This window comes from Primulina tabacum, chromosome 9 (assembly GCF_025594145.1).
Source record: "Primulina tabacum isolate GXHZ01 chromosome 9, ASM2559414v2, whole genome shotgun sequence".
NCBI classification, from domain to species: domain Eukaryota; kingdom Viridiplantae; phylum Streptophyta; class Magnoliopsida; order Lamiales; family Gesneriaceae; genus Primulina; species Primulina tabacum.
This window is the reverse complement of record NC_134558.1, coordinates 23,877,636-23,900,442: the sequence shown is the minus strand read 5'-3', so window position 1 is coordinate 23,900,442 and position 22,807 is coordinate 23,877,636. Positions and strand designations below refer to the sequence as shown.

Genomic DNA, 22,807 nt, shown 5'->3' with positions numbered 1-22,807 from the left:
AGCTTGAGTGAAGTTTATGATAATATATGCAATCTTATTTAAGTGAAAAAAACTTATCTAAAAACCAAAGTACCACATTTTAATATATAAACATTACGGATAATAATGATATTAAGCATAATAATCGCGAAGGTGAAATGAATTCCATGGTCTCTTTAACTTTTTACCCATGAGGTCATCAAAATTGTATGTTCTTGAATCTGAAGAACTGGTGGAGGGTCACATATAGCTAAAAAGTGGAGAAATATTTCCCACGAAAGAGATGAGGATGATGTCTGACAGTGGGCACTAGCTAAAGAGTTGAGAATGAACATCTCTCTCTGAAGAGCTCATGCTGACGAGATAAGTGTGAACTTCTATAAAAAAAAGTTTGTGATGATTTCTATCTGAGAAGCTAAGGATTACCTCCAACTAAAATGATGAGGAAGAGCTTCCATGGAAGAGATGTGGATGACCTCCAAGAGCTATTCCAAAATATTTTGTTTCTTCCAGCTATCTCTACATATTTACCCAAATGTTCCCACGGACGACGTCAATTGATGTTGATGGTAATGAGGATACGAATATGTGTTCCAGTAGATCAACTCGGACCGAGAAATGACCTCAAAACACTAGCAAGAACATTAGAAGGGGGCCAAAAAAAATTTCCGACGTAGCCTCTTCGAAACTCAAATCAGAGAAATGGAAAATATAGATGGAATGTTGTATGTAAGAAATATGAGTGAATTTATTAATGAGTGAATAATACGTCAAATCAAGTTTTTATAGGAGAAAAATCCTTATATGAGACTCTGATGATTCATAATGGTCTTACGCTGACAACGCTCTAGGAGGTCAAATTTGGATGTCAGCATGCAGGATCTCATTTGCGAAATGAGAACATGTGAGAGGTTGGCTAGACCTCGGCTCGGTTGCTAAGGCCTAGGATGAGCCATAATGATGGCTATTTGGGAGATCAATCACTAAGGCCTGGGATGATCATGGAGGGAAGATGTCATGGCCTAGCCCACTTGTGATATTATGCACTTTGGCCCGAGGCCTCACAGTTTTAAAACACGTCACAAGGGGTTGATACACGCTCATTTAAATGTCCAGTATCTCTCCCGTTGTTTAGCGATGTGGGATTTCTCCTAAGGGCTTTCTCACCCCCCCTTTTCGGGACTCAGCGTCCTCACTGAGGTTTGCCCCACCATCCCAAACCCATGCTGAGGTTTTAAAGTCGTCAGGCCTCGAGCCAAAGCGAAAAATATCACAAGTGGGCTTGGCCGTGACATTCAATTGACGTCGTCCATGAGGTCTCAGGCCAAAGCAGACAATATCACAAGTGGGTTGGGCCGTGACATTTGGTATCAGAGCGACTTCGCGTGAGTTTGGGATGGCGGGGCAAACCCCAGCGAGGACGCTGAGTCCCGAAAGGGTGGGTGAGAAGGCCCTTAGGCGAAATCCCACGTCGCTAAACAACGGGAGAGATGCTCGGCATTTAAATGAGCATAGCGTGTAGAACCCCTTGTGACGCGTTTTAAAGCCATGAGGCCTCGGGCCAAAGCGGACAATATCACAAGTGGGATGTGCCGTGACATTTGGTAACAGAGCGACTCCGCGTGGGTTCTGGATGGTGGAGCAAACCTCAGTGAGGACGCTGAGTCCCGAAAGGGGGGTGAAGAAGGTCCTTAGGCGAAATCCCACATCACTAAACAATGGGAGAGATGCTGGGCATTTAAATGAGTGTGTAGAACCCCTTGTGACGCGTTTTAAAGCCATGAGGCATCGGGCCAAAGCGGACAATATCACAAGTGGGCTGGGCCGTGACATTTGGTATCAGAGCGACTCTGCGTGGGTTTGGATAGTGGGGCGAACCTCAACGAGGACGCAGAGTCCTGAAACGGGGGTGAGAAGGCCCTTAGGCGAAATCCCACAACGTTAAATCACGGGAGAGATTCTGGACATTTAAATGAGAGTATAGCAACCTCTCGTGACGCGTTTTAAAACTGTGAAGACTCGGGCCAAAGTGAACAATATCACAAGTGAACTGAGCGATGACTGAAGAGCTCCCGGATGGATGAGCTCTTGGGAGACCTCATGAAGGAACATGGTTATTGGGTCAAAGCGGGCTCTTGGATGACTTTTATTTATTAAGTTAATTATCGAGTGACTTTTTATCATCGGGGGTTGTTGAGAGTGAGTTGATGATCACTCGTGGGATATCAAAATCATATGTATAAAATTATCAATATATTTGGATATGTTTTTATTGAATTTGAAAATACTTTCTGTAAATGTTTTTTTTTTAAGATCGATTAGGTAAAATTTGTTCATTCTTGATTATATATTAGAATAAAATATTTTCTAATATAACTATCATGTCAGAATATGTTCGATTGTTTTGTTTTTAAGGTGTTAGAAATATAGATATAGAGTAGGTCTCTTATGAGACGGTCTTACGAATCTTTATCTGTGAGATGAGTCAATTTTACCGATATTCACAATAAAAATAATACTCTTAGCATAAAAAATAATATTTTTTTTCATTGATGACCAAAATAAGATATCAGTATCACAAAATATGATCCGTGAGACCGTTTCATACAAGTTTTTGACATAAATATAATATATTGTCTTATAATATACTGCAATGATGAATTTTTCTTGATTGTGATGAAAAAGTTGAATATTAAAGGATTGAAATTATTGGATTTTATGATGTAAAAATGGGGTGCAAATATGTTTGCAAAGAATTATCATAATAATTTTTAAAATAGGTTTCATTTGTATTTTTGATGAACGAAAACATATCCAAAAACACAATCAAATATTATCAAAAACGGTTTTACCTCAAAATTCTGGGGGGGGGGGGAAAAAAACCCTACCAAATGTTGTTACGCGTGGCACTTCGAGAGTTGTAATTGAAACTGATGGGCGTCAAATTTTCAACTCGAATTCATCTTAGATATTGAGCAAATAATTCAGTTATTACATATTTCAAATTTTATTATATTCTTCTTCGATATATTTTTGTGTCTATATCTAATGTATTTGAAACGACCACCACCAACCTGTCAATTCGAAACAATAAATAAATTTTTAGATATTTCCATGTTAAACTTTCCAATGACATCCAAATACTTCCAACCTTTGTTAATTCACGCATCTATAGACCAACAAAACCAAGTTGGACAATCGAATTGTATTTTAATAAGCAAAAGCAAACGTAGGGCACCAAAAGGCCATAAAATAGTCGATCAACTTTCATGACAAATAATTTCACAAGTAACAAACCACGTGCCAGCCATTGATTTCCATTAGCCCAAATCAATAAAAAAATGGAACCAAAGAGTTGGCTTTTCATATGATTTTCTGCTTTTCTTAGGGGTATGTTAGCCTTCCTTTTTGCTTAAGAATAGGTCTCTTATAAGACGGTCTCAAGAATTTTTATCTGTAAGACGGGTCAACTCTACCGATATTCACAATAAACAGTAATACTCTTAACATAAAAAATAATATTTTATCATGGATGACTCAAATAAGAGATCTGTCTTACAAAATACGACTCATGAGACCGTCTCAGACAAGTTTTTGTCTCAGAATATAGGAAAGTATCGAGACTCGACCATTTTGAAGCAGCAAGATTTACAAAGTTGCCACCACGTGAATAAAGAAGATTGTGACGTGGATTCGTTGCACCTCACCCGCACACACCATTTCCTCCTAACTATTCCCAAATCCACCAAATAATACCATTTTATAAGTACAAAACAAACCCTTTTTGTATCAAACAAAATAATTGACATTGGAATATTCATTCAATGACAAAGGCCCAAAAAGGAAAAATTTTGAAAATACGTATCAGGTAGTGGGAGGCCGGCTTGTGCGGAACTGAGTAACCCCACCAGCTGTACCAGCACCACTAATGGAGTCGCTAGAAGTTGAAGAAGAAGAGCCTGAAACAGATAGTAGCTCTGCTAAAGCGCTCATTACCCGTACCTGCAATGGCGGATTATTGTTCATAAATGGCGAAATTCAATTCAAATGCAACGAATTGATTGATTTTAATATTGAAGAAAAAAAAATACATATACGTATGTGATGTATTTACCTGCATTTCGAGCGCGGTTATGTAATCGGTGGCCTCCTCTAACACCACCTGCAATGGTTGTTTCCGGCAGCCGGGGACTAAGCGGCCCAGAATGCGCGTTTTGCGCTTAACTTCCGGGAGACTCTTGGACTTCAGGCGCAGAATGCTCACCTTCGATTTTTTCAGCGGCCGGCTTCTGTTACCGGTAGTGATTCGCCGTCATTACCGATGGCTGCCGTTTCGAGATGTTGTTCTTTTTCATGAACTTCAGTTTGAGCCCGCTCACAAGCATGGCTCGGCTCCACCTCGACCGGCCCTTGGCCGTGGCGGCCAGGACTCTGTCCGCGGCTTCGTGCACGCGCCTCGAAACTGATTTCTGAGGCGACGAGCCGTTGTTTTTCTCCCTCACCTGGCGCAGCGCCTGCAGGAGTTTGGAGGTGTAGATTTGGTGCTGGGCGTCGGATTTCCATTGAACAGGCGCATTTTGTTGTTGGAAATCGTCGCTGAGATTCTGTCCGGCAGCTGGGCTCTGGATTTTCTTCTTCCTCTTTCTCCTGGCTAATGATCTGTCAGAATTTACTGCTGGATTTGGTGATAGCAGAGATGATGACATATTCAGCCACTTTATTTTTACGATGGAGAATTAATTCAGTCTGCAGATCGAAATTCAACCGAATGTGAGTTTAGATTCAGAACAGAACTACTTAAGGATTCAAAGAGGTATCAAATCAAGAAAAGTAGAAAAAAAAGATATCACATCTCCAAAATCTAATACCAATAAGAATCGGCTATACACATATACAGCTACGACGATTTATAATCATTAATAATAACTCAATCTCAGCTCATATATGGTAACTCCGAAAACAGATTAAATCACACCAAAACAACACTTATAACCATAAACAATCCTCGAATACTAAAAAGTTGAAAACCAAACGAATGCAAATCACAAAACCTCAATCTCGTTTGCTGAAACAATAGAACAAACAAAACAGTCGAACGATTGTTACCTGAAGCACCGGATATTTTTCCTCCACGTGAAAATTCAGAAGAAATCTGCTAAATTTTCATCGAATTATCCCTTTTGCATCGACAAATTAACGAGAGAGGGAGAGGAAATGGTGAAAGGGTACAAGAGATGGAAGCTTTAAAAGGAATCACGGGGGGGCACGCGGAGGCTCATCACATGCCTAAAGATTTTGTTTTTGTTTTAAAAAAATTTATTAATAAGATTATTTATTCAATTTCAATTAATAATAAAGGAATGCATCGTGTTATTATTGCGTTCGGAATATGAATTTGAGGTATGTCATTTTGAGCAGGTCTTTTGTAAAATGATTTCACTAATTTTTATCTGTGAGACGGGTCAATCCTACCGATATTCACAATAAAAAGTAATATGTTTAACATAAAAAGTAAAACTTTTTCATGTCTGACTCAAATAAGAGATCTGTCTCACAAAATACGACTCATGAGACCGTTTCACACAAATTTTTGCCCATCATCTTTTACACTAGATTAAATTTATTGAATTTTTCATATACACGGATAAACTGATGGAGTTGATTTGAGAAATTATTTGATTTATATTTGAAATTATAAAATTTGAGTCAAATTATTTTGTTCTCTCTACCCGGGATGCCTCGATAATAGCACTGCACTCGAGTGCGAAAGCAGGTAATATCTTCTCTCGATAAGCTTACCTGACGAAATATTTCTGATTTGACGTGATGAAAAATTCAAGACGGCATGACAACAAGTAGGTGGCGGCTACAAGTGGTAAGTAGGCAATGAAAACAAGGAAAAATCATAATCTTCTTTCCTATTAATAGCAGGTTTGCTTTGCATTTATTTCATTCAGATATATTGACATATACTCACCAGTAGCATTTATTTCTCTACACGGGTTCTCTTCATATTTTACCTGCTAACTTAAACATTGGAGTGGCCACGCCAGACACAAGTTCATCTTCTTGTTTGCAGGACACGGTTGCAGTCATACCACAGTGATATATTCTTATCTCAAGATATATTTCCTTGCTCATTTTTCCATTCAAACAAAACTCTTATCAGATTTGGTGGATTGCCCTGACTCAGCTCACCCGATTCACCCGGATCACATCATTGGCGTCGTCTGTGGGAAATTGAGCTCAAGACGTAGATATGGCTCCTACTATAAGAACGAATCAAGAAAATTCTCGGGTCCCTGGATATAATCCACTTCTTTCTGGTCAAGGTGGCCCTCCACCCACGGGACCTCAAACTACTATCACCTTGTCACCCAAGGAGTTGGCTCGGATAATATCCGTTGCCGTCGAAAAGGCTATTGCAAGAAAGACCCCTTCTCATCATTTTACTCAGCAAGAGCAAGAGAGAGATCAAGAGGGGAGAGAAGAGGAGGTAAGAGAGGATGAGAGAGAGACTAGTGCTAGTTCTAAATCTCCTACTGTAGCTGAAGAGTTGGAGGAATTGAGAAGGAAGATGAAAATTTTGGAGAGGCAGGTTGAAGATATGAATAATACCTGGGTAATCACTAGAGGGTGTCCTTTCTCTAATGTCATCATCCGGGAATCTTTCTAGGGCACTTCAAATCTGGGAAGATAAATGACTATGATGGGATTGCTGATCTTGAGGAACACATCGCTAGATTCGAGAACATGGCTATGTTACACTGCTATGGGGATAGGATCAAGTGTAAAGTTTTCTTAACCACTCTGGTTGACTCAGCCCAGAGATGGTTTAAGGGACTGACCCCTCAAAATATCCAGTCTTTTGAAGACTTCCAGAAAATGTTCTTGCACCATTTCAGCAGCAAAAAAAATACAAAAGAACTATTTCAGCTTGTTTGAAGTGAAGCAGAGCCATGAAAAAAGTTCGAGGGCATACATCCGAAGGTTCAATCGAGTTGCTTTGGATGTTCTCTTCTATTCCCCGGAAACCAAAATTACTGCATTTACTCAGGGTTTACGGGAGGGAGAGTTTTTCCGATCATTAACCAAGAAATCGCCTGGGGATTTTGAGGATCTTTTGGACCGGGCGGAAAAGTACATCAACATGGAAGGAAAAAGGTCGGAAGAGGGTCCACCCCGGGCATTTTTCCCATCATGTGCCTCTGACAATTGCCCGGGACAGGGATGTTCAAGAGTGCAGCTCAGAAAGATTGCAGGACCTGAATCGACATCCACAATCTGTTAGACATGAAAAGAAGGGATTATGTACCCTTCACAAAATATGTTCTCACAACACAAATGAATGTCGGATGCTGAAAAAAGATTATGTCCGACCTGCTGGCCTAGGATACAATACATCGAACAAGAGGCCGAGATTGCCACCCTGGTCAACTCGACGTTTAAAGTCCAAAATTAAGACGACGTAAATCAACTGCATGTGAATCTAGGGAATATGGAAAATAGTTAATTAATTGATTTCAATTGTTAAATTAATTATGTGACTTGTTTATATGATGTTTTAGTAGTTTTTCTACTTATATGCATTAAAATTTATTTTTAAAGGGTTATTCGAATTGCGATCGAGGAACGGAGACCGAATGCTGAAAAATGGAAAATAATTTTATTAAATAATTATTTTTAATTATTTAAAATATGATTGATGTTTTTTCTTATTTTTTAAAGTAATGATTTTTGAGGTGATTTTATACGCTGAGACGTAATTTTTATCGGTGATGGTTTTTCAACAAAAATGCTAACGTATTGGCAACCAGCTAATAAATTCACAAATTTTATCAAGCAAAATAATTTTTAATTGCACTAAGAGGTTTAATGGGCCTAATTAACTCTCCTAATGGGCCTAAGCTTTGGTAGTGTTTTTAGTTAAATAATTAAAATGCAAACCCTACCCCATGCCATTCAAACTCACGCCCCACCCTAGCACACACACATAAGGACTCTTTTCTCTAAACTCACACGCGCACACAAGAAGCAAGAAAGAAAAGCATCGAGTTTTGCTAGAGTTTTTCAAGCCATCGTTCCCTCGTCGTCGTTATTCAATCGTCAACGTTTAATTGTGCGTTAATAACGCAAAGGCACGCCATATTCTCCTTTTTACTCATCTATCACACCATAGCAATTGTTTAAAAATGTTTTTCATGAAAACAACTTGCATCATGAAACAATTTCTTTTCTTTTTAATAAGAATTTTTAAGGATTGAATTTAATGCAAAATCATGTTTAATATGTTTTTAAAGGGCTGCCATGGTTAGGGTATTGACCAAGGATTTCTTTACACAAGTTTAAGGGTCCTAGACAGACATGAAAACTTGCTGCACACACGAAGGAACAAGCTGGAACCACCTCTCGGTTGTTGCGATCAAGGGCTCGGGTTTGAGTTCTTTTGTAGCATGGCTGGGCACCGCTGGGACCAGGGCGAGCTAGGGTCACGTGAGGGGTCAGGGAAGGAGTCCTAGCCACGTTAGGACTCGAGTCAAGGGCTGGGGACTAGGACTCCAACGCGAGAAAAGGGTCATGCAGCGCTCATGAGTGCAGTAGCCGCGCAAGGGTTCAAGGTCTCGGCCAAGGGGCTCTGGGCTAGGCTAGGTTAGGTTCTTAGGGTCCTAAGAGGGTGCTCAAGGGTCAGGGTCAGGGGCTGGCTCGGTTGGCTAGGTCCTAGGTTCGCACGTAGAGTCTTAGCTCAAAGGGAGTTCTTGCCTGTTTGTGTTGCTGGGTTGGGGCCTTCGTGTTTGAGCTTGGGGTGAAGTCCTTTGGTTCTAAGGGTCTAGAAGGGTTCCTAGAGGGTCTAGTCAGGGTTCGGCTCAGGGTGGTTCGAGCTTGGCTCATGGAAAAAACGAACATGGCTCAAGGGTAATCTAGATGGGTTTGTTAGGGTTTTCTATTGGATATAATTCGAAACATGGCTCACGGGGGTCGAGCCATGGTTCACGAGGGCTAAAACAATATAAAAAGTCTAAGTTTTTAATTTAAGAATTTTATATTAAAGTTTGAATTTATTTGGGATTAAAATGCATTAAAAATGAATAATTAAGGAATAATTGAAAAGTCTAGAATTTATGCTAAATAAAATTGTGGCAAATTTAATTAAGCTTAAATAATTATTTGGGATATGTTAGAGTCAATGGAATTAAGAAAAATTCAAATTCGAGAATTTTACGTCTAGGGGTAAAACGACAATTTTACACCTAAAAAATTGTAAACGTCGTGGTAGTGCTCTGATAGCTTTTTTATAAGTTAAAAAGCATATTTTAAATTTTTTTGGTTTTTTATGATTTAATATGGACATTTAAAAGATATGTTGCATTGTTGATTTAAAAGAAAAAAGATATTTATATGTATGTTTTTATAAAGTGATGTAAATACGAAATGTTGAAAGATGTGAAAGGATTGTGACTAATACGAATATGATGATACAATGATATGTTAATACGTAAGGCCAAAGCTCAGTTGATGGGTGAGAGTGTCGCTGATGTTCTCGCCGCCCAGTACTGTGGTTACATGTATATGGATTCATCGCCCCAATACGAATACGAATACGAAAGTCCCAATCAACAATCTGAATTCAAAGACAAATGAATATGAACATGTTGATATGAATATGAATATGAATATGAATATGTTTATGATGAATATGAAAATGTTTATGTTTAAGTTTAAGTTTATGCATCTTCATGAAAATGTTATTTTACGTACAAGTATTTTCGCGGTGGCATGTGATTTGTATAAGTATTATGTTGTTATCAAGATTATGGAGTATTGAGTCTTTAGACTCACTAGGTGTGATCGATGCAGGTGAGTTTGATGTTGAGGGTATTGAAGGTTTTGATGGATGATCTGACTGGACTGAAGGTGCACGTGACCCAAGGACTAGCGCATCTAGTTTTCCGCACTTATGTTTATTTATATGATTTATGTTAGAGATATTTTTACAACTTTTATTTATGCTTTTTGAGATGTTTTTGAGAGGTTGATAGTTTGGTTATATTTTCCAAATATTGCTTTTAGGTTCGGTAACGTTTGACGACTTTACAGCTTGAACTAAATCCTTTGAGTTTGGGAAACCCGTTGAAGGGAATTAAGAATGCCAAGAACGTATGAGTTAATTGTAGAATTTTAAAAATTTAAGGACCAAATGTGCAATTTCCGAAAATTGAGGGACCAAAATTGAAAAATCCGAAAATTTAAGGGATCAATATGCAATTTTCGAAAATCTCTAGGGATTAAAATGCAAATTTTAAAGAATTTATGGGTCAAATTGCAGTTAGTCAGAAATTATAAGAGGGAAATTATGAATTTTCCTAGGAACATTAGGATCCAACCAATCTCCTTCATGAAAATTTTGGGAAATAAATGGTACAAATTCCTTGAGCTTCAACACGAATAATCTAAAACGTTTTCGCCGCAGGGAGGATATTCATTCTAGGTGTAGCTACCTATGCACTGCGAGATTCGGGAGCTACACACTCTTACATATCCGAGACTTTCGTCAAGCGACTGAATATTATTCTTGAGGATATGAGATTGGGATTCAAGGTTTCTATTCCTTTCGGTGACCAAATGATCACGTCTAGTATTGTGAAGAATCTGGAGCTTCGTTTATTTAAAGATGTGGTTCGGGCAGATCTTATTGTACTCCCTATGCCTGAATTTGATATCATAATGGGTATGGATTGGTTATCAGAAAATGGAGCTTTGATAGATTTTCGTCAGCGATCAGTGTCTATTCGACCGCCTAGTGGTAAATCTTTTGTCTTTGAGGCGGCAAGGAACAAGCAAATGCCACACATTATCTCTTGTCTTTGTGCGAGGAAGCTTATGAGACGTGGATGTCAAGCCTTTCTAGCATGTGTCAATACACCACATGCTCCTATCGGTCCGAAGTTGGAGGATGTTGACATTGTTAGAGAATTTTCTAGATACCGTCTTTCCTGATGACGTTTATGGCATTCCACCCGACCGTAAGGTGGAATTTTCTATTGAGTTGATGCCGAGCGCGGTACCTATTTCTAAAACGCCTTATCATCTAGCACCCGCTGAAATGAAAGAATTAAAAGATCGAATCCAAAAATTGCTATAAAATGGTTTTATTCGCCCTAGTTAGTTTTCGTGGGATGCACCGGTTTTATTTTTGAAGAAGAAGGATGGCAGTATGTGACTCTGTATCGATTATCGAGAGCTGAATAGAGTCACTATCAAGAATAAGTATCCTCTACCAAGAATCGAAGATTTATTTGATCAGTTGCAGGGAGTGATATTTTCGAAGATTGATCTTCGTTCTAGCTACCATCAGTTGAAAGTTAAAGAGTCTGATGTTCATAAGACAGCGTTTCGTACTAGATATGGGCACTACGAGTTTATGGTCATGCTTTTGGGTTGACCAATGCGCCAGCGATCTTCATGGATCTCATGAATCGCGTATTTCAGCCGTATCTGGATCAGTTTATTATATTTTTCATTGATGATATTTTGATCTATTGGAAGAATAAAGAGGAGCACAGTCATCATTTGAGGACACAACTGCAAGTACTGCAAGATAGGAATGCAATATTCAGAAAGTGCGAGTTTTGGCTTGATAGAGTGGCATTCTTAGGCCACATAATTTCTAGTGACGGCGTTGAAGTTGATCCAAGTAAAGTCGAGGCATTGAGAGAATGGCCAGTACCGAAGAGCGTTACCGAGATTCGCAGTTTCTTGGGACTAGCTGGCTATTATCACAAGTTTATTCAAGGATTCTCATCTATAGCAGTACCCAAGACTGCCTTGTCAAAGAAGAATGCAAAGTTTGTATGGGGATGCGAGTGTCAAGACTGTTTTAATAAGTTGAAGCAAGCCTTGATTTCTGCTTCAGTGTTAGCTATGCCATCGGGGCAAGGAGAGTATGTTCTTTATACCGACGTTTCTAAACATGGTTTGGGCGTAGTTCTGATGCAAAATAACCGAGTTATAGCCTATGCGTCCAGACAGTTCAAAGTTCACGAGAAAAACTACCCCACTCATGATCTTGAGCTTGCAGCGGTAGTTTTTGCATTTAAGATTTGGAGACATTACTTGTATGGGGAGAAGTACAAGATTTTCACCGACCATATAAGTTTGAAATACTTCTTCATCCAAAAGGAATTAAATATGAGACAGAGACAATGACTCGAATTAGTAAAAGACTACGACTGTGAGATTAGCTATTATCCAGGAAAAGTTAATGTAGTGGCAGACGCATTGAGTTGAAAGGCAGCAGTTATCACTCAAATATCACTTCAAAGACCGTTGTAGTCTAAGATACAACGGCATGAGCTTACAGTATATGCTAGGGGCGAGGCCCCTAATCTTGCCACCTTGACAGTACAGTCGACTTTGAAAGATAAAATCCGTGAGGGACAGCCTACTGATGAGCAATTGCAAAAGTGGAGACTGAGAGATGAAGCCAAAGGTTGGAAGTTATATTCTGAGGTGGATGGTATAGTTCGTTATCGAGATCGTTTATGGGTTACTAGTGACGACTCTTTGAGGGAGCTCATTATGAAGGAAGCTCATGACACACCATATTCCATTCATCCGGGAAACACGAAGACGTACAAAGATTTTCAGTTGTTATATTGGTGGCCAAGCATGAAGAGAGATATCATGTTATTTGTATCTGAGTGTTTGACAAGCCAATAAGTCAAAGCAGAGCATCAGAGGTCAGCGAGAAAGCTTAAGCCACTTCCTATTCCAGAGTGAAAATGGAAAAATATTATGATGAACTTTGTTGTGTGATTACCGAAGACTATTAAGGGATTTAATGCTATATGAGTGATAGTGGAACGTCTTACGAAATCAGCGTATTTTATACCTACCAAGACGACATTCACCATGATACAGTATGCTGATCTATATATTCGAGAGATAGTTCGTCTGCATGGGATTCCCGTATCTATTGTTTCTGGCAGAGATCCGAGATTTACGTCATCTTTCTGGAAGAGTCTGCATGCAGCGATGGGGACCAAGTTATTGTTCAGTACAACATTCCATTCTCAAACCGATGGTCAGTCAAAGAGAGTTATTCAAATTTTAGGGGATCTATTGCGAGCTTATGTGATTGATTTCCAATGAAGTTTGGAACAAAAATTATCTCTAGTAGAGTTCACCTACAATAATAGCTATCAATCATCAATTGGGATGGCTCCTTTTGAGGCACTTTATGGAAGAAAATGTAGATCTTCTATTCAATGGGATGAGGTTGGTGAAAGAAGAGAGATTGGTCCGGATGTGATAGAAGGAGACTGTTGAGCTTGTAGTCAGAATTCGAGAGAGAATAAAGACTGCACAAAGCCGACAAAAGAGTTATCCTGACAAGAGACGAAGGGACTTAGAGTTTGCAGTGAGAGACCACGTATTTGTGAAAATAGCACCTATGAAGGGTGTTATGCGATTTGGCAAGAAATGCAAGCTTAGTTCAAAATTTATAGGTCCGTTTGAGATTTTGGAGAAAATTGGAACACTAGCCTATAGAGTGGGATTGCCACCGATACTTTCTGGAGTTCACAATGTGTTTCATATTTCAATGCTGCGAAAGTACATGTCGAATCCATCACATGTACTAAATTATGAACCTTTACAATTGACTCCAAATATGACTTTTGAAGAAAGACTTTTCCAAATCTTAGGAAGGCAAGAAAGAAGACTCTGAAACAAAGTCATTCCAATGGTAAAGGTCAAGTGGCTGAATCACTCGAAAGAAGCTACTTGGGAAACTGAGAAGGGCTTGAGGAGTCGCTACCCGGAGCTATTCGGTAAGTTCTAATTTCGAGGACGAAATTTTATTTAAGGGGGTGAGGAATTGTAAGGTCCATAATTAAGACGACGTAAACCAACTGCATACGAATAAAGAGAATATGGAAAATAGTTAATTAATTAATTTTAATTGCTAAATTGATTATGTGCCATGTTTATAAGATCTTTTAATATTTTTTCTACTTATATGCATTAAAATGTATTTTTAAAGGGTTATTCAAGTTGTGATCGAGGAACGGAGACCAATGGCTGAAAAATGGAAATTAATTTTATTAAATAATTGTTTTTAACTATTTAAAATATGATTGATGCTTTTTATTATTTTTGAAAATAAGGAGTTTTGAGGTGATTTTATACGCCGGGACGTAATTTTTATCGGTGATGGTTTTTCAACAAAAATTCGAACATATTGGCAACCCAGCTAGTAAATTAACAAATCTTATCAAGAAAAATAATTTTTAATTGCACTAAGGGGCTTAATGGGCCTAATTAACTCTCCTAATAGGCCTAAGCTTTGTTAGTGTTTTAATTAAATAATTAAAGTGCAAACCCTACCCCATGCCATTCAAACTCACGCTCCACCCTAGCACACACACACAAGGACTCTTTTCTCTCAACTCACATGCACACACAAGAAGCAAGAAGGAAAAGCATCAAGTTTTGCTAGAGTTTTTCAAGCCGTCGTTCCCTCGTCGTCGTTCTTAAATCGTCAACATTTAATCATGCGTTAATAATGCAAAAGCACGCCATATTCTCCTTTTTACTCATCTATCACACCATAGTAATTTTTCAAAAATGTTATGCATGAAAAACAAGTTGCATCATGAAACAATTTCATTTTTGTATCGTATGTGAATTTTTAAAGCTTGAATTTGTTGCAAAATCATGTTTAATATGTTGTTAAGGGGCTTCCATGGTTAGGGTATTGATCAAGGATGTCTTTACACAAGTTTAAGGGTCCTAGACACACACGAAAACATGCTGCACACACGAAGGAACAAGCTGGAACCACCTCTCGGTTGTTGCGATCAAAGGCTCGGGTTTGAGTTCTTTTGTAGCATGGTTGGGCACAGATGGGATCAGGGCGAGCTAGGTCACATGAGGGGTCAGGAAAGGAGTTCTAGCCACGCTAGGACTCAAGTCGAGGGTTGGGGAGGAGTCCTTGCAACCTAGGACTCCAACGCGAGAAAGGGTCATGTAGCGCGCATGAGTGCAGCAGCCGCGCAAGGGTAAAAGGGATCGGCCAGGGGGCTCTTGGCTGGGCTGGGCTAGGTCCTTCAGGTCCTCAGAGGGTGCTAAAGGGTCAGGGTAAGGGGCTGGCTCGGTTTTCTAGGTCCTTGGTGCGCACGTAGAGTCTTAGCTCAAAGGGAGTTCTCGGCCGTTTGTGTTGCTGGGTTGGGGCCTTCGGTTTTGAGCTTGGGGTCAAGTCCTTTGGTTCTAAGAGTCCAAGAGGGTTCCTAGATGGTCTGATCAGGGTTTGGCTCAGGGTGGTTCGAGCTTGGCTCATGGAAAAATGAACATGGCTCAAGGGTAGTCTAGATTGGTCGGTTAGGGTTTCCTATTGGCTATAATTCAAACCCTGGCTCACGGGGATCGAGTCATGGTGCACGAGGGCTAAAATAATATAGAAAGTCTAAGTTTTTAATTTAGGAATTTTAAATTAAAGTTTGAATTAATTTGGGATTAAAATGCATTAAAAATGAATAATTAAGGAATAATTCAAAAGTTTAGAATTTAAGCTACATAAAATTGTGGTAAATTTAATTTAGGCTTAAATAATTATTTTGGATATGTTAGAGTCAATGGAATTAAGAAAAAGTCAAATTCGAGGATTTTACGTCTAGGGGTAAAATGGTAATTTTACACCTAGAAAATAGTAAACGTAATGGCAGTGCTCTTATTGTTGTTTTATATATTAAAATGCTTATTTTAAAAGTTTATGGATTTTTATGGTTTAATATGGACATTTAAAGATATGTTGCATGCTTGGTTTAAAAAAAAAACTATATTTATATGTATGTTTTTATAAAGTGATGGAAATACGAAATGTTGAATGATGTGAAGGGATTGTGACTAATACGAATACGATGATATGATGATATGTTAATACTTAAGGCCAAGGCTCAGTTGATGGGTGAGAGTATCGCTGATGTCCCCGCCGCCCATTACCATGGTTACATGTAGATGGATCAATTGCCCCAATATGAATACGAATACGAAAGTCACAATCAACGATCTGAATTCAACGAAAAATGAATATTAACACGTTGATATGAATATGAACATGAATATGTTTATGGTGTATATGAATATGAATATGAAAATATTTAAGTTTAAATTTATGCATCTTCATGAAAATATTATTTTACGTACAAGTATTTTCATTGTTGCATGTTTTTTGTATATGTATTATGTTGTTATCACGATTATGTAGTGTTGAGTTTTTAGACTCACTAGGTGTGATCGATGCAGGTGAGTTTCATGTTGAGGGTAGTGGAGGTCTTGATAGATGATCTGACTGAACTGAATGTGCACATTACTCGAGGACCAGCGCTTCTAGTTTTTCGCACTTATGTTTACCTTTATGATTTATGTTAGAGATATTTTTACGACTTTTATTTATGCTTTTTGAGATGTTTTTGAGAGGTTGATAGTTTGGTTATATTTTTCTAATACTGCTTTTAGGTTTGGTAAACGTTTGACGACTTTACGGTTTGAACTAATTCCTTTGATTTTCAAATCTAGTTGGTTGTTTTATTCTGAAATGATGTCAAAAATATTTTATATATACATGTGTTTGTATTAGCCGAAATTAGTGAGTGTTTTAGAAAACAAATTCTGTTACTTTTTAAGCAAAATGAGTCGTGGACGTTTCACGGAGTCTTGGACCCAGTGCCCGAGAAGATTCGCGAGGTGCCCTGGGCGAAAGAAGAAATCAAGAGTAGGAGAGGAAGAAAGCCTCATCCCCTACCCTAGGGGTGATAAAAATGATTTCTGAAGGCTCTAGAGATGGTAAATCTAATCAGTCCTGGAAGGCACGGGGTAAGAGGGAGTGCCGAGAAGTAGAGGGAGCAAGAAGGAATGACGTGGTCATCAGCTTTGGCCCAGATGATCTCCCAGGTGTTAGCCTTCCTCATAATGAAGCCTTGGTAATCCAAGCTCGAGTTTCCAATTATGATGTCATGTGGGTCTTTGTGGATTCAGACAGCTCTGTGAATGTTATCTTCAAGGAAGCTCTAGTGCAGATGGATTTACAAGGGTATCAGTTGGAGACAGTAGAAACCGCCCTTTTTGGTTTTGCTGGTCATGCCGTGTTTTCGGAAGGAGAAATTATTCTGCCTTTGACCCTGGGCACCCGGGAATTGAGAAAAATTGTCATGACCACTTTTACGGTTGTGGATGCCCCTTCATCATAAAATATTATTCTGGGGCGAGCGGCTATGAATGAGTTGTAAGCTGTAGCATCTATCTATCACCAAAAGATCAAATTTTCAGTCGAAAATCATGGATGGGAGGTCCGAGGAGATCAATCTTCTTCCCATAAATGCTATGTGGAAATAGTCTGGGTGGACCAGAAGAAGGCGAGGCAGGAGGAAAAGGGAGTAAGTCGAGCTGAGGAGATAGAAAGGATAGTGAAAAAGGGGGAGATACATTTTGTAGCAGAGGAAGAGCAGGAGGTGGTGAAGATTGTGCTAGGAAAGGAGATTTGGGTGGCTCGAGATCTTGACTTATCCACCTGGGTCAGTTTGTTAAATCGTTTAAAAACTGGTCACAGCACGAATCGATTAGGATCTCATCCCTGGTGGCTGAGCATAATTTGAATATCATCCCGGGATCCCAACCTGTTAAACAAAAGAAGTTACATTTTGGTACAGAGAAGGATAAGGTGATTGATGTGCATGTCCAAGAATTGTTGCAAGCCGGTCACATTCGAGAAATACAATTTCCTACTAGGCTCTCAAATGTAGCGCTGGTTCCTAAGGGTGCAGGGAAGTGGAGGTTGTGTGTAGATTTCCGAGATCTTAACATGGCTTGCCCCAAGGATCATTATCCTCTGCCCCGGATTAATCAACTGGTGGATTACACCTCTTGTTATGAATTACTCAATTTTATGGTTGGTTATCAAGGTTATCACAAAATTCCCCTGGTCAAGAACGATCAAGACAATGCCAATTTCATTACCTCGAGAGGCACATTTTGTTATGTAGTCATGCCTTTTGGGTTAAATAATGTGGGATTTACATATCAACGTTTAATGAATTGAGTATTTGAGAAGCAGTTGGAAAGGAATGTGCAAGTATTAATGGGCCTAGATTAATAAATATTTAATTAAAAATGATTAAGGCCCTTAACTAAACCTAAAGCCCACTTAGCATCCTAATAACTTACTTTAATAAAACCTAGCCTACACCCACACCATAAACACACGGCTTCCACCACCAACACACACAACACACACACTAGGACTTTAGGTGGCCGTGAGTTTCATAGCAAACGGAGGAAGAGTTTCGCGTCCCGTTCGTCTCTCTTCATGACGTCGCTCGTATTTCATAAGCGTAAACAATCAAGGCATGTTTTCTACCATTCTTTATTCACCATTCAATCCATAATATTGCATGTATGATGATTTTGTGTGTAAAGTTTACAAGGATGATGGTTTTCAATTTCCTCTATGTGTATCTCATGATTTCATAAAAGATTTTTTATGTTTAATGAATTGATGAAGGAGGGGTGCAAACCAAAAGATTTAAGAGTCAAACTAAATGCCTAAGAATAATACTTGAACGGACTAAAGCCATAGGGGATGCCTCAAGGGCAGCACCACCCACACGTAAATTTCATGAAGGCCGAGAGAGGGAAGGTGTCGGGTTTGGGGTTCCATCGTCCAAGTGGTCTGCATGGGGTCCTAACCAAGGTATTGAGTGAAGGTTTAGGGTCATAAGAAGGTCTATGAGGGGTTCAGTCTGTGCTTGGACGAGCTGTAGCATAGCGACCGTGACTCCAAAAGTTGTACATGTTGGCTTGTTATGGTGCGTGTGGCTCCTAGGGCAAGGGGACTGTTGAAAGGGCAGGACCAAGGGCTAGGGACATTACTTAGGGTCCTGGTGAGGGTCTATTATGATCCAAGAGTCGAACCAAGGGCTACCATAGCTGTTGGAGCGTTTTGTGCCCCGGCTGCACGCGAGGAGCCGTTTGGTGCGCAGATGATCTGAAGGGTTTAGAGCATGGGGCGTCTGGTCTGTGTTGAAAAGGGCCTGATCATGGTCTTGTTTAGGGTCCAAGGAAGAGGTATAAGGCCTGGTTTTGGTTCTTTTCAAGCCGTGGTCCGTTCGGGGTCATAATTTGTCCGAATGTGTTAAAAAGGGACGAATTGAGCCTATGTTAAAAATTTAATACAAGTTTCGGTTTTGGCTTGAGCTTGGGAACTCACAATAGCTCTAATTGGGTCTTAGGATGTTAATAAAGGTCTAGTATCGGGTTGGTTTGTGTATGAAGGGTAGTTTGGTCATTTGTTTGCCCGAAAACGGTGGTAAAAATGTCATCAATTAAGCAAATCGAGTCGTTTTTTAAGCGAAGGACCCAAGATTGAATTTCCAGAAAGCTACTGGATATTTTGGTATTTTTAAAGTTTTGAAATTGGGTCATTTTCATTAAGTCAAGGTCCGGGGTCGTCCGGGTACGTATATCGTTGAATCGTGTGCGGTCGGTTCGAGGAAAGTCGAGGGCGGTTTGCAACTTCCTAAAGCAATTTCACATAATGTAAAATGTTATTATTAGAAGTTTTAAAGTATATGCAATTTTTAGAAGTTTTAATGTATTTGCAATATATGTTATTTTTAGTAATCTCGACGTATACAATTTATATGAGCCATTTTTGGAAATTTTAAAGAATATGGAAAGTTGTTGAAAACGGGAATGGTGGACTTGCAATGAAAAGTGACTGAACCGTCGAAAATGGAGGCGGGAATCTCAATGCTAATGGATCCGTTGAAGAAGTGAACGGATAAGTTATTTTATGATTGTCGGAGGGATCGTCGAAGAAGTGGACGTTGAACCCAGCGCCCTAGTACTATGGTTTATAGATTGATCAATTCAATGAATGTTGTCACTTTCGAGGATCGAACATCACCTAAAAATGATAATTTTAAATGAAAAATGTTCATATCTACGCATGATTTCAAAAGTTGCATATTTTATAAGGTTTCATGTTTGCATGAAAAATACTATTTTTAGTAAAAGTGTTGGAAACTTAATTTCGGAGTTTGAAAAATTGAGCGTGAAGAGATTGAACAACTGATCGAGAAGACTGAAAGTAACTGAACTAAAAATTCGTAGACTGATAGTTGCCCGAACTGAAGATTAATGCGTGTATAATCAAAGGCAACTGAACTAAGCTAAATGAACTGTGTAGTCAACTGGATGATCAGTTGAGACTGATCAGTTACACATCAATCAGTTAATCCTATCTGCTATGTCAACTGATAAATCAGTTTGACATGTCATCAGTTAAGGAATGTCGCTATCAACCGACAATTGTACAAGAGCATATTGTAACGTATAATGGGAACGCCGCATTTCAGAAAAGCTACAGTGTACGATTGTTAGAAGAATGTTGACATGGCAATACAACGGATATAAAGATTCAAAATACATTCATTGTTGCCGTTGGAAGCAAAGCCTATAAATATCCGAGAAGATCAGCTGAATCAGTGTAATCAAGTTACGAAGTTGCCCAAGTTATCAAGCAATACAGTCAAGAACTCTGCGCATATTCTTTCAAGTTTAAAAGCTCATGTTTAGTATACACATTCATAGCTTTCAGGCTATACTTTGAGCTTAAATTACAAACACCCGTTGTTGTATTATTCGATCTTGTAGAGATCAGTTTTGCTAAGAAGTTACACATCAGCTGAATACTGACAAATTGTATTGATACTAAGAGTTTCAGTCTTGGCAGTGTTAAGCCCAAACTGAAATGGGTTTGTACAAATCTTTGTATAGATCAAAGTATTTTAGTGAATATCCTATCTTCGAGATAGAAAGGATGACGTAGGAGTGTTTGAAATCTCCAAACATCCACAAATCTTGTCTTTTTCCTTATCAGTTTTATTCTATCCGTCCTTCGGTTATTTCCGCACTTTTATTAAGTTAACTGATTGACATCGACAACAAGATTCTTGAATTCAGTTTATCACTAAACTGATTCATTATTTGAAAAAGTTGTGAAAATTGTCAAATGTTTATTCAACCCCACCTTCAAAACTCTTTTTCACTCCCTACCGATCCTAACAAGTGGTATTAGAGCAGTTGAATCTTGTTCTTGAATATTTACATCTTTACATCTGAGTACCATGTCTTCCTTCAATAAAATTCCAATATTCTTCAAAGAAGATGATTGGAAGATAAGAATACAGGCTCATCTAGATGCACAAGATGATGATATGTGGTACGTCATAACTGATGGACCAATGAAAATACTAAAAGAAAATACATCAGTTGCCATAACTGATGGTCCTCCTCATCGCATCGAGAAACCACGTGAACAATGGACAGCTGAATATAAGAAGAAGGCGAATTTGGATAATATGGCTAAAAATATTTTGTATAAAACCTTGGATAAGGTTACACTCAGTAAGATCAAGCTCCGCAAAATAGCAAAAGAGATCTGAGAGAAATTAACTCAGCTATGAGAGGGAAATGAACAGACTAAAGAAAACAAACACTCAGTTGTTGTTCATAAATTCGATAATATTAAAATGAAGACTGGAGAATCTATGAACGAATATGATGAGAGAGTCAGCAGCATCAAAAATGAACTGAATACACTTGGAAAAGTGTATTCAAACAAAGAAGTCGCGCTGAAGGTGGTCCAAGGTCTTCCCAAGGAGTGGGATGTTAAGACCATGAACATGGGACAATCAAAAGACGTGAATAAGGTCGAACTACACGATTTATTTGCTGATCTAAAAGCCTATGAGTTTGAGATGCAAACAAGAGAAGGAGAACTTTCTACACCAGCAGCTACAATGGCTCTTAGTGCTCATAAACTGGAACCAACTAGTTCAGTTAAGAAAACTGCAGATCAGTTAAGTAATGACGCGACGTCAATATTTGTGAAGAATTTTGGAAAGTTCATGAGGATAAATCAAGGTTTTTACAAACAAAACTATCAAAAGAGCAATTCCAAGGAAGAACCAAATTCTTCCTTAAAATATGGAAAGCAAGGTCATTTCATTGCTGACTGTCCAAAACCAAAGAAAGACAACATACATTCAACTGATAAAGGCAAGAAATCAGTTGAATACAAGAGAAGAGATAGCAATGATAAAAGATCATTCAAGAAGAAACATGAAGTACTAGTAGTTGAAGAAAGCAAATATAAATGGGCAGAGAATGACAGTGAAAAGTCAGATTCATAAAGCTCAGTCAGCTCTAGCGATGATGAAGAAGAAGTCAAATGATCAATGGCAAATGGGGCAGAACTGGAGTCTACAAGTGAACAGGTATTTGACTTCAGATCTACTGATTTTACACAAGAAGAACTCATTGACACTTTGTATGACATGATAAATGAGTATCACAAACTTGCTCGCTCATTTGAAAAAACCAAAGCTGAGCAAACTGATCCCATATGCAATAAAACTGAAAATGATGAGTCAGTTGAATTGTTGAGTCTAAAAAAGGAGATTGCAAAGCAAAAGGCTGACATGATTGAGAGCCAATCCTTGATTCATCAGTTGAAAAACAAAATTTCAAAACAAACTGAACTGATTCAAGCTTGGAATAACTCATTAGTCACTCTGACTGAAATGCAGAGTTTGCAAAAATTCAATTACTGATAGAACTGGTTTAGGCTTCAATAGCATTGAAGAAACCTCTGTAAGTGATACAATGCCCAAATTGAAAGAGCAAAAAGAAAAGTACATTACTTTTGTGAAATCAACTGTGGCACATGAAATCTTTGAACCAAGTAAACATATTATTCAACCGACTGAAA

General features: G+C 38.7%; 1 protein-coding gene, 1 long non-coding RNA gene and 1 pseudogene across 2 annotated transcripts; 2 read left to right on the top strand and 1 right to left on the bottom strand.

Moving 5' to 3' along the window:
* Positions 1–2,933: 2,933 nt before the first annotated feature.
* LOC142555012 (uncharacterized) lies at positions 2,934–3,828 on the top strand. Its single transcript, XR_012822300.1, has 2 exons — positions 2,934–3,401; positions 3,590–3,828. It is a non-coding gene; the product is annotated as an uncharacterized LOC142555012 (long non-coding RNA).
* LOC142555011 (transcription factor bHLH148-like) lies at positions 3,721–5,263 on the bottom strand (annotated as a pseudogene).
* Positions 5,264–16,796: 11,533 nt separating this feature from the next.
* LOC142504311 (uncharacterized) lies at positions 16,797–18,073 on the top strand. Its single transcript, XM_075617193.1, has 3 exons — positions 16,797–17,201; positions 17,292–17,486; positions 17,585–18,073. Exons 1-3 carry the CDS (start codon positions 16,797–16,799, stop codon positions 18,071–18,073), a joined length of 1,089 nt encoding a protein of 362 aa, XP_075473308.1.
* Positions 18,074–22,807: the final 4,734 nt, after the last annotated feature.